Below are 12,287 nucleotides of genomic sequence, written 5' to 3'. Positions count from 1 at the left end.
AATAGTCAGTGTTGGCTTCCTAGAAGATAATACTGGATCTTGAGAGAGGAGATATTAGCCAAATGAAGAAGTAGGAGAATTATTCCCAGAAGTGAACATTGTATATTAAGATGTTGAGGTCAGAGAGAGCATAACTTATTTAGGAAATGGAAGCAGTTCCATATGGCTAGAGTGAGACAAGTGGGAACAGTCTCAGGTCAGAGGTTCCAGGGTCCTTGGGGGTTAGGAATGAGGAATAAGCTTTACTTGGATAATATGTATTAGCTAGGGTGGAGAATCAGAATTCCTACTGAGAGGAATTATGTTGTAGCAAGCAAGAAAACAACATATCTCAGATATAAAATTCCCAGTGAAGAAGGAATAGAAGTACAAATAGTGAAGATAATGGCCTGGAGAGTCAAAGGAACAACAGAGTAATGTAAGAGGTGTGGTGGAGGTCAAAGGATTGGTCTGTGAATGGAGCCTATCCAGGGTACCAGTGCCACTATCCAGGGAGATAAGTGGCATAGCATGAGGGAGCTACACCAGCCCTGGTACATACATTGCCTGGCGGTCTTTCCATAGTGACAGAGGTTAGCTTACCCAGAGTAGCTTCTAGCATGAATTCCTTCAAGGATTGTCAGGCTGCCTCTGTCAAAGTGGAACTTTCTGGTGTGCAGAAGTAAAAGGAGTGAAATCTGAAATTGCTAATGCAAGGGGATATGCTTTGTAGATGCATGGAGGACATCACTTTATATAGGAAGGTAAGCAGCCTAGTTAACCTATCTGGAGGTGTTAAAGATCCTCTTCATATGTCTGACTTCTCACTCATCTGAGGATAATTAATGATAGAAAGATACTTGTGTACCTAGAGCACCTTAAATGGTTCTACCAAAACTCTGTTGGATATTATGTAGCTGAGGTTGCCAGTCAGTCAGATTACTCCCTCAAGAACAGGTAATAGAGGAGCATTTTCATTAGGACACTACCTATGACTAGGATAGTAGTTCAGCCCCCTGATGTCGTCTGAGATGAAGCATACAGTAATAGTCTTCCTCAAAAATAATTAGAGTATGAATGTTGTCACAGGAGCTCCTTGACAATATGCGCAAGGCTTTCTGATTATATGCTCAGCCCTAGAGCAAGTCCTATTTATGTTAGCATATTCAAAGATATTGAGCCCAATATGAACTATCCAAAGACCCAACTGATACAAGTGACCTGAAGAGATCCTAAAGGCTTGTTTTAACATGAGCACATAGTTGGAGTCAATCCTCTCCAGCTTGTTAAAAGAGACTTCCTTTGCACCTGTCCTTATGGGTGGTGAGTCGGGTTGTTTCTCAAACCCTTCCAGTTTATGCAGGGCTAAGATTATAGCAAGTCATCTGCTAGTTCTAAAAGGGCCTCGGGAATGGAAAACTCTGGTTAGATCATTTCTTGGTGGTTTTCAACATCCCCAGCGTCAGTACTTAAAGAATGGTGCATCTGCTTAGCCTTAGAAGCTGTCTGGATGAGTAAAGCTTGCAGCTGCTCTAGGCTGCAGTGACCTAGATAATCAGCTTGAATGCTGACTTCAGCCAAGACACGTCAGCTCCCAGACGTAGTTGTTGACTTTGGCAGGGCAATGCAGGGCCACAGGAGCTCTTGCTATGATACAATCTTCCTTATATATGTCACAATCTTCCTTATAGTGGCATTAGAGATGACTGTTTCTCCTTTGTACAGGCACTGTGGAGTGGTGTAGGCCAGACACGGGCAAAAGTGAAGAAAACCCTCACCATTTACAATGCTTGTGATTTACATGGATCCCAGTGAACTTGTGCTCCCTTTTTCAGGATGAAGATCAGACACTTCTCTAAGTATAGTTTCTTCCTCACCCCCAACACTTCAACATAGACTGGGGTTTAAACTCAAACCTCACATATTTTGTGTAAAAAAATATATATGTAAACCTCAAAAATATCAAGAACTTCTATAGGTTCTCGATGGGCCTGCCATGAGGTTATCTTGGGTGGGATAATTTAAGACCTGGGGAAAAGGACAATTCCTGGAAAGTAGAATCCCTGGAATCTTGAAGACATAACTTCTCCAGGTTGGCCAAGAGATTGGGACATTTAAGCTTTTATAGGACCATGTGAGTAAGAGCTTATTCAAGAACAATGTTCCACAGGATAGTAATACTGGAATAAACGAAGTCCAATAGCTTTCTTTACTTTGGACTGCTAGGAGTCCTCCCTGGGTTCACGAGTACTGTGGGTTGCTCAAGCAGAGACAGGGTCATGTAACTTTTCCAAACCTACAGGAAATACTTTTGGGGGGGGGCCTATTAACCAGTCAATGCTTCTTGCAACACTTGTGAATCACTGAGTTAAAGTTTCTCTATTACTCCCCTAGTATCCTTTGTCAAGGTGGTTTTGGGAACAACATAAACTAAGTTGGGCCTGGTGATTCTTTAAACTTCGAGTCATCTATAAGTGGATCTTTATTATTTTCTAAACTGCTTATGGTTTGCTTTTTTGTGATTTATCTCAATTTTAATGAAAAGATAAAACACAGATACTTCTTTTATGAGATGAAAGGTCAAAGTTATGTGACAGAGGTGGAACTCAAAATTATGTGAAAGAAATTTTGTTAAAGATTGAAATGTTTTTACTGTTGAAATATCTATGTATCTGAGATGTTAGTATGACCATATAACATATCCACATATCTTATATATACACATATATATTAATATTAAAAATTTTAAAAAGGAATATATGGGTATAATATTGATATCAACATTCTTTTAACTTAAATATGTAAATAAAATTAATATAAGTTCAGATAAATTTTTTTAATTGGTTGAGATGAACTAAATACATTCTTTGATTTACAATTCTCTCTGATTTATCTGTTTTACGTTACACTATTCCTGCTTATAGCAAGCCAAAAATGAAACAGGGTGGTTTATAATATGAAAAACATGTATTGGAAGTAGCTCATAAAATTGAAAAATGGCTTCTTGCCAGTAGCCACATAAATTTTGGAGGAAATGTATTTTCTACAGGAATGATTTGTTACAGGAATAGCAAGTATTTATTAAAAGCATTAAAATGGTGGAAAAGTGACCCTTAGGCAATATACAAATTCATCATTCAGAAGCATAACCTGTATCAGATATATAATTTATTTTGAAACTTTGAAAAGTAATCAGTTTTAATTACTTCAGGTGAAGGACAAAATGTGAAAAAAAAAAGATGCGGTGAAACAGAAACAGAGTAATTTCTCATGCATGCAGACACCACTTTTATTTTTATTGTATATGGCCTACCAGTTACTGAATATGGACCTCCTACTGCACATCCATATATTCACAAACTCATGAATCTTTTACTCTCCTAGGAGGCATTTTGTTGGAATATATCTGCTTTCTTTCCTAGCATCTGCTCTGTACTTGCCTGTCTCCCTGTAGCCTAATAGTGGGATTCAAAAGCATGCTATCAATTTGACTCTTCTAGCAAGATGGAAAGTGCAGCAAGCAGCTGCTTCAGTTCCTGGAAACTCTTTCCAGAGGCCAGGAACTCTGGGAAGTTTTCCAGACCAACTTATGGAGAGAGTGGGCTAAAACTGCCCCTACCTATTCCCATATCTAGGAGTCAGTATGGCCTGGAAGACAAGGAATAAGAAGGAATGCCTCCCTCCTCTGATCCCCCCCTCCACCTCCCTCTCTTAGCTGGTAGGCTAGATGGTATTCTTGGCTTCAGCATTACATAAATCACTTAAGAGAGAAGAAGGTAAATCGTGATGGGCAATTTTGTTCTTCCTTCAGCAGTGGCAGCAGTGAGCGAAAACTGAATATACTGCAACAGGCACTTACAACACAGTGCCATACAAACGTTTGTTCAATAAAACGTTATTACGCATTCTTCAGAAGCACCTTTTAAAAGGCTGCAATATGCCATTGAGTGGATAGAGCTTAATTCACCTAACCATTCTGCTACCAATTGTTTCAATTTTTCAATGTCATAACTAACTTTAATGTACACATACATACTGTTCTTTCTAGTTTTTATGCATTTTTTACTGTGCATTTACATGATTTTATTAGTTGCAGCCTGTCCCTTTGGGAGTTATTGAAGCCATTGAGTGTCTTGGCACTTAGTTCAGAGGAGCATGGCTAACTGCCACTTCACTGCTGAATGGGAAGGGAATGTTTTTCCCAAGGCCCTCCTTTCATATCCTACTCAAGGGAACAGAGGTGACCTCGAAGAGAGTCTAATCCCTTAAACTAAATATATTCTCTTATGTCTGAGGCAGATATGCTTATTACCAGAAACTAGAAACTTCTGAGAGACAAATTCATTATTGGTGTAAACCTTCTCGGTTTCAAAAAAGCCTGCTGGATGTGAGCACAGAGCATTTCCTGAAGCTTAATGATCATCTAAGGTGAATGCTGGCCTTCAGCAGTCTCATGATTAACATTTCCAATCAGGTCATTAATCTGCAGGAAATGCTTAGTAATTCGATTGCTGTTTGCTTAATGAAGAGGTGAATAATTTAGTAAAGGATGATTACAGGAATTTGAACAAAGAAAAGACTGTTTTTCTTTTTTTTGTTTGTATATGTGCTTTTTATTTTATTTTTTAAAATTTTATTATGTTAATCACCATACATTACATCATTAGTTGTTGATGTAGTGTTCCATGATTCATTGCGTTTAACACCCAGTGCTGTTTTTCTAACATGCACAGTGGCACCCCCTAGTGAGCACACTTGTTAAATGTAAAAAAGTTAAAATAATTTAGATTTTGGAAATGCAAGGTTTTTATAGATCTGTCATAGCAAAAGAAAGTACCTTTTTGTAAAAAAAAATAATACATAAATAAGCCAATATATTTTCGGAATGTGAAAAAAGACCCAGCAGATGACCTTCTTTAGAAAGAAATATTTAAATTCTCATTTTACAGTAACATTGTAAAATTTAACATTGTCACATTGAAAACTTTTGTTATAATAAGAAAACTCTTTTTCTGTTTTTGTAGGTCAGAAGGGGTTCTTTGTTTGAAATGATTTCTTTTCCAGCGAAGACTGCTTTAACTAGCATAATGTATGCTTCATATGCAGCACTAATTTATTTGGTAAGTTAAGAAAATTATTAGAATCTAGATATAAATATACTTATTTCATGTAATGTTAAAGATATAGACATATTATAAATTCATAAACCAAGGTACTGTTCTCGTTACACAAATAATTTTACATTAAAAACTTACTTTTCTAAAAAAAATTACTTCTCTGAGGTAAAAACCCATTTCTGAGGCAAGTCAATCCACCAAAAACAAATTTACTTGAATAAAATGATTTTTATAAAGTTTATTATGATTTGGTCAAAACATTTTGGTTTTATTTTCACTTAGCTATGGTTGTTTTGTTTCAGCCATTGTGCCATGGTTGGCTAAAGTTCAGTATTCCATCATTTAAGTCTATGATATTGGGGAACACAAATATTAGTGTATTTTGAATTGCAAGTGCTGTAATTCAAAAGTGTTCATTACAAAGTGTGACAAAAGGAGCACCTGGGTTGCTCAGTTGGTTAAGCATCCAACTCTTAATTTCAGCTCAGGTCATGAAATCAAGGTTGTGAAATTGAGCCCCGCATCAGGCTCTGCACTGAGCGTGGAGCCTGCTTGGGATTCTCTCTTTCACTCTTCCTCTGCCCCTCCCCTGCCTTTCACATGTGTACTCTCTCTCTCTCTCAAAATTAAAATAAAATAAAATAAGATAAAAACGTGTGACAAAAATATAAAGGATTTTATAAATTATAAGGGGTTATTTTCTTTTAATCCATTGCCATTTATACTTACCTCTAAATTTTTTTTTAAAAAGTATAATACACAGAGAGAAAAGTACACAGCTTGATGAATTATCACAAAATCTATTTATCTACCACACACATCAAGAAACAAAATGTAGGGCGCCTGGGTGGCTCAGTCGGTTAAGCGACTGCCTTCGGCTCAGGTCATGATCCTGGAGTCCCAGGATCGAGTCCCGCATCGGGCTCCCTGCTCGGCAGGGAGTCTGCTTCTCCCTCTGACCCTCCTCCCTCTCATGCTCTCTGTGTCTCATTCTCTCTGTCTCAAATAAATAAATAAAATCTTTAAAAAAAAAAAAAAAAGAAACAAAATGTAACCATCATTCTAGAAACCTCTTTCTCGCTTTCCTCACAATCATGAACCTCTTCTATAAAGGGTAACCACTATTTTGACTTCTAATACCATAGACAGTATAAATTGTATATAAATGAAATCATATATTATATATTCTTTTATATTGGTCTTTTTTTGCTCAATTATCATTATGAAATTCATTCACTGCCTATAGCAATAGTTGTTGGTTTTCACTGCTGTATAGTATTTCATTGATTGAATACATATATATTCAATATATATAAGTCACTATCCACACTATGGTTGAAATTTTATATTATTTACAGTTTTGGCAATTGTGAATATGGTTTCTATGAATATTCTTGTACATATGTTTTAGTAAAATTTCTGGACCACAGAATATGCACACGTTCATCTTTAGTAGATACTGTCCAACAGTTGCTGTTGTCAGTCTTTTCCATTTTAGCCATTCTTGTGAGAATGTAGTATTATCACATTGTGCTTTAATTTACATTTCCTTGATTATTAATCAGACTGAGTTCCTTTTTATGCATCAAGTGGACATTGGGATCTTCTTTTGTGAATTTCTGTTAAAGTCTCTTCTGTTTTTCTATTCTATCTTTTTCATTATTGATTTGTACTTTTAAAATATACTCTATGCATAAACCTTCTTTTGGTTATTTCTTTTATTCTGTGACTTCGTTTCACCTTTTTAGCAGTGTCTATAAAACAGAAGTTTTTAATTTTAATGTGATCCAATGTATTAATCTTTTCTGTATATTAAGTGCTTTTTATGTCTTAATTAGGGCAGCTTGACCTATATCCAAGGTCATGAAACTGTTCCCTCTGATATGGTCTAGGAAGTTTATTATTTTACCTTACACTTTTAGATTTATAATCTATCCGGAATTGGTATGAGGTAAGGGACAAATTTTTCCTCTACAGGTATCCAATTGATCCAACTCAATTTACTGGGGAGAAAAAACTTTTCCTATTGCCCCAGAACACTTCTTTTATCATAAATCAAGTGTCTTTATATATGTAGGTCTATTTATAGATTCTCTGTTCTATTCAATTAATCTGTTTCTCTATTTTTACACTGATTCAACATTGCATTATTTCCAAGAGCTTTATAAATCTTGATAACTAGTAGAATAAGTCCTCCCTTCAATCCATGAGCATGGTATATCCTTTTATTTATTTAGGTCTTCTTTAATTTTTCTTAATAATTCTTATGGCTTTTTTGTTAGAGGTCTTACAGATTTTTGTTAATATTTTTTATCATATTGAGATACACAATAATAAAGATTAAGTTTTCCCCATTATCTATAGATTAATTGCAGTCCCAATTAAAATATGAGCAGGTGTGTGAGTTGACTAGTTTATTTTCAAATTTACAGGGAAATGAAAAAGGTCAAGAATAGCCAAGACATCCTTGAAAAAAAAGTAAAGGAACTTACTTTTATAAACATATCCATAGTTTTAAAAAGAACTTATATTTTTTGCAAACATATTTTGCAAGTGTTTAAAATTTTTGAGAAGTGCTCAGTGTCTTAAATGTGAATCTCATACAAAAATGACATCCAACTGAACTAGGATGCAAATATGCTGCAAAAAATGAGTGAGATGAAATAGCTGTGAAAATAAAACAAATTAGACTAAAACTAAATTAAACTCTAATTTCTTGAAGGCTTTTGAAATCATCCCACATGACTTGTCATTCTATAAACTAAGTAGGTATTGGAAACAATTTTTTGGTGACCTGATAATTGGTCATGTATGCACCCAAGGTCTAGGAGAGGTCAGGGCTGGAATTATGATTTTGAAAGCAAATAATTATATGTTGGAAGTTAATGTCCTGTGAGTGGAACCATTGTGGAAAGAGTGAAAAGTCTGGAAGTGAAAAGAGTGGAAAATCAACAGAAATGTAAAAAACAGCAACATTTAAGGTGAGCTAACAAGAAATCCATGAAAGAGACAAAGAAGCAATAATCAGAAAAGTAGGAAGAGAATCAGGAGAGAAAGTGTTAAGGAAATAGAGACTCAGGAAGTTGTGAGCAGTTAAGTGTCAATTACCAGCAGAAAAAGTCAAGTAAAATAAAGATCTAATAGTAAAGATGTTGGAGTCAACCATCTTGTAACTATTTCAGTGGTGTGATAGAATAACGAAGACAGAAATAAGCAGGTTTCAGTGAAGAGGAGATGATAAAAATTAAAGCCATGAATATAGACCCTGGTTTGATCAAGAAAAGCAAGCATATATAGCAGTCAAGAGAGAAACAGGGTGCCAGGGATTTTTATTTTAAGATGGAAGATACTTGAGCACATTAGAAGTTTCAGGGCAAGAGGCAGTCAAGAAGGAGAGGCTGAAAAGCCATGGAATAATTGTAGAGAAGAGACAGGGTACGGATTAAAAATAAACACAGAGATACTGACCTCCATCAAGACCCTTCATTTTCTGTGACTGGGGTAGAAGTAGTTAGAATGGGCACAGATAAAATTTTGTAGGTGAGGGAAGAAGAAATATATCAAATATGACAGGGCTTCCTGATCTGTTTCGGGGGGAGGGGAAGGGAGAGAGAGAGAGAGAGCATGTACGTGAGAAGGCGAGCAGGGAGAGGGGCAGAGGGAGGAAAGAGAGAATCTTAAGCAGGCTCCATGCCCAGCCTGGATCCCGCCACAGGGGGCTCGATCTCATGACCCTGACATCATGACCTAAGCCAAAATCAAGAGTTGGATACTTAACAGACTGAGCCACCCAGGCGCCCCCCTAATCTTTTTTCACAACAAGGCATACATAGAAAATGATCCTACTGGGGGATAAATGGATGAAGCTGTTTGCAGCTGGAAGTGATGGACCTGAAGGTTTATAGCTCTAGGTTGGGATATACTTGGATGCAAGTAACCAAAAATACCTGGCAGTGCCTTAATTGATGAAGATATTTAAATATCTCAGTTAATCAGAAGTCTAGAGTTAGATGGTTCCCAGGTTTGTACAGTGGATCTACAATGTCATCTGAACCCAGGGCCTTTCCATCTTTCTCCTGTGCTATCTTGTTTATTGTTTTTGGTCCTTGCTGCCTCATGCTCAGGCATCCTATCTATATCGGTGTCCAAAGCAGGGAGGAGGGGATAGTTAGAAGCAAAAGACAGAGTCTTTCTTTTTATATAGGAGAAAAACCTTCAAAAATCCCTTCTGAACTCCTCCCCAGCAGATATATTTTATTTTGTTGGCTAAAACAGGGTCACATGACCACATACTAACTGCAGGAAAATGAAGGAAAGCATCTGGTATTCCCTCATTCTATAGTGGGGCACAGGCCAAGAAAAGAGGAGGCAGGAGATCAGGAAGAAATTGAGGTTGGTCAGCCAAGGCCCTCAATCCTTTCTCTATTGCCCTCTTTAGGAAAACCTTCTAAGAGTTTATAGCCTATTATGTGAGCTTTAGGTATTGCTTTGGTAAGATAAACTAGTTTAGGTCTTCTCATATTTTATGGATTTTATTATTCTTGTTGCTTGCCTTAAATACTTAGCAACATCATCATCTTCATCATTATAGTTCTTACTGATTCCCACTTTTCAGTTATATTTCTCTGTGTGTTTTGTTTTGACACTCAAAGTACTGAATGGCAGTTTTTGAGGGAAAATGGACCATGTGTTTGCTTAGAAATCATTTATCAACTAGCTTACTAAATTCTAACTAATGTGTTTATACCCTTTCAATTGTACACACAGGTATAAGCAAAGTGTAGCGGGAGAAAGTAAAAACAAGAAACCTACTTTGAGATATTAACACATTTGAGGACAAATTCCAACTCCCAGAAAATGTTTCATTTAATCCAGAAGAAAGGAGTCTCATTTAATTAAATCAGAGAGTAAAGATATAAAACATTTAATGAATTGGGGGGGGGGAAGAGGTAAAGCATGTCTTTATTGAAGCATACTATGCTTTAATTTTCTTTCTAGATGATGGTGTAATATATTTAGAACAAGGAATCAATCTCCTGATGTTTATCATGTGCCAGGAAAGGAAGTGCTTCTTTATTAGAATAAGTAGACTGATGACTTTATGTTATACATTTTATTGGACTTATTACTAGAAGTTCAGTAGCTTAAAAAGAAACTTTACTTTTCAAAAAATTTTTTTATTAGACAGTCTGTGTTAATGCTGTGCTGGAGAAGGTAAAGAAAATTTTCCAAGAAGAAGAATCCATAAGGCAAAACAGAGAAGAGAGTGAAAATCTTAGAAAAGCCTTTTCTGAGCCTGTCCTTTCTGAGCCTACATTTCCTGAAGGTGAAATCAGAGCAAAACCTTACAGGTCATTACCAGAGAAACCAGACAATATTTCAGATTGCCCCAAACTTCCTGCTAATAAGTTGAATAATAAGATCCAGGTTTTACATTCTGTGTTTGACCAATCAGCTGAAATGAATGAATGAGCAAATCAGAACATAAATATCACTGAGTGGAGCTTGAGAGTTATTATCTAATCACATTTCATCTGACAAAACCAGGAAACTAGTTTTCATATATTGACTTTAAAATAGGGTGGGGAACTACTAAAATGTCATTCTCAAGTATTTATATGGTAGAGAAAATAAAATGAATCTTGATGTAGAAGTATGACTATGATATTTTTTAATGAACAAGAAAGTGTACCCTTTGGAGGGTTAGACTTTATGCTATTGTTTATAACATGGGTATATTTATAATACATTTGTTTTTATAAAGACCTGTTTCAAGTACCTTTCCAATTACAGTTGGCCCTTGAACATGGGTTTGAACTGTGCAGATCCACTTATATGCAGATTTTTGATAAATAAATTATAGTACTGGAAATTTATATTCTCTTATGATTTTCTTAACATTTTCTAAGAATACATTATATAATATATAGAACATTCAAAATATGTGTTAATCAACTGTGTATGTAATCAGTCAGGCTTCCAGTCAACAGTGGACTATTAGTAAAGTTTTGGGGGAGTCTAAAGTTATATGTGGATTTTCAGCTGTGTGTGGGGTTGGTACCGCCCCCCCTGCAATGTTCAAGGGTCAACTGTATTCATCTGGAGGGAAAATACCCTCCATATCAAAATGCTATATATCTTCTTCAGAGATAATAAAAGGATATTTATTTTCTATCTATAGGCTGCATAGTTTGAATCTGCCTATTATCGATCCTTTTTTAAACTCATCTGTAAAGTTATGAAGGACTTATAATTCTCAGATGTAATAAATTTATAAAACAAAATATTATTTACAAATCTTATAGAAAACTTCTATATGTGAGGGTAGGATATGACATGACATTTTTTATTTCCAGATTTGTTGGAACACATTTAGAACTAGAAACCAAGTCCTTATTACTCATTATTGCCACTGGGTCCTGAGAGAAAATTCTTCTGTAGCTAGCCCTGCAAATGAGGGCTACTGTTTTGCCTGCAGGGGGTACTTTAGTTTCTTCCACATGTCTTAAATTCTGGACACATGTTATGACCTGAGTGGTCATTGGAGGATTAACACCTGATATAATAGGCTAGGATTTACCCATTGAGTGATAGTACATTTCCTATACCTGGTAAATAGCTACTGCCATAAAAGTATTTATAAAAAGCCAAACCTTGGCTTTTTAGTAGTCTGAGAAATGAGTAACAAGTGTTCTATCACCTCATGTTACCCATATTCCATCAGAAAAGGAATTGTAATAATAGGTAGCAAAGGGATCCTCTGTAAGCAGACCCTTAATTATAGGTACTTAATTCACTTATTATTTTTACAATAACCAAGGGAAAGAGTCCAGGTGGCCCCCCTAGAACATTCAGTATTAGGTCTGGGGCTTTAATTCAATCCTAGGCCACTAAGAAGATTACTGTGCTTAGAGACAAAATTCCAATTTTGACAGTTTTTTGCACTCTGAATTCATAATGTGATCATCCTGGCTCTTATTCTACTTATGGTTATATTCTACTATATGCTGCTGAGTTTTAGATGATAAGCACCCAGAGTGTTACAGTATGGTGTGGGCACCAGGCAACCAGAATAGTGCTGGCCATAAATAACGGGCCTATGAAAGCAGGGTGGGCCAACTGAACATCGACCCTGCCTGTGAACTCAGCAGAAAGGACTGAGGAACAACACCCTCTATCTCTTCTCTGTAA

At 36.1% G+C, this 12,287-nt stretch overlaps 1 protein-coding gene across 1 annotated transcript in view; it reads left to right on the top strand.

Annotated features, from left to right (window-relative positions):
• The window catches only part of SPATA9 (spermatogenesis associated 9), a 74,165-nt gene extending 63,396 nt beyond the window's left edge, over positions 1 to 10,769 (top strand). The window contains exons 6-7 of the mRNA XM_035014891.1: positions 5,004 to 5,099; positions 10,281 to 10,769. Coding sequence (XP_034870782.1) covers positions 5,004 to 5,099; positions 10,281 to 10,568 — 384 coding nt within the window. The 3' untranslated portion in view covers positions 10,569 to 10,769. The remainder of the gene's footprint in view (positions 1 to 5,003; positions 5,100 to 10,280) is intronic.
• The last annotated feature ends 1,518 nt before the right edge of the window (positions 10,770 to 12,287 follow it).

The sequence above is a fragment of the Mirounga leonina genome, unplaced genomic scaffold, assembly GCF_011800145.1.
Source record: "Mirounga leonina isolate KUSES-001 unplaced genomic scaffold, KU_Mleo_1.0 Mir_168, whole genome shotgun sequence".
NCBI classification, from domain to species: Eukaryota; Metazoa; Chordata; class Mammalia; order Carnivora; family Phocidae; genus Mirounga; species Mirounga leonina.
The sequence above is the reverse complement of the archived record's forward strand: the minus strand, read 5'-3'. Positions and strand labels throughout refer to the sequence as shown.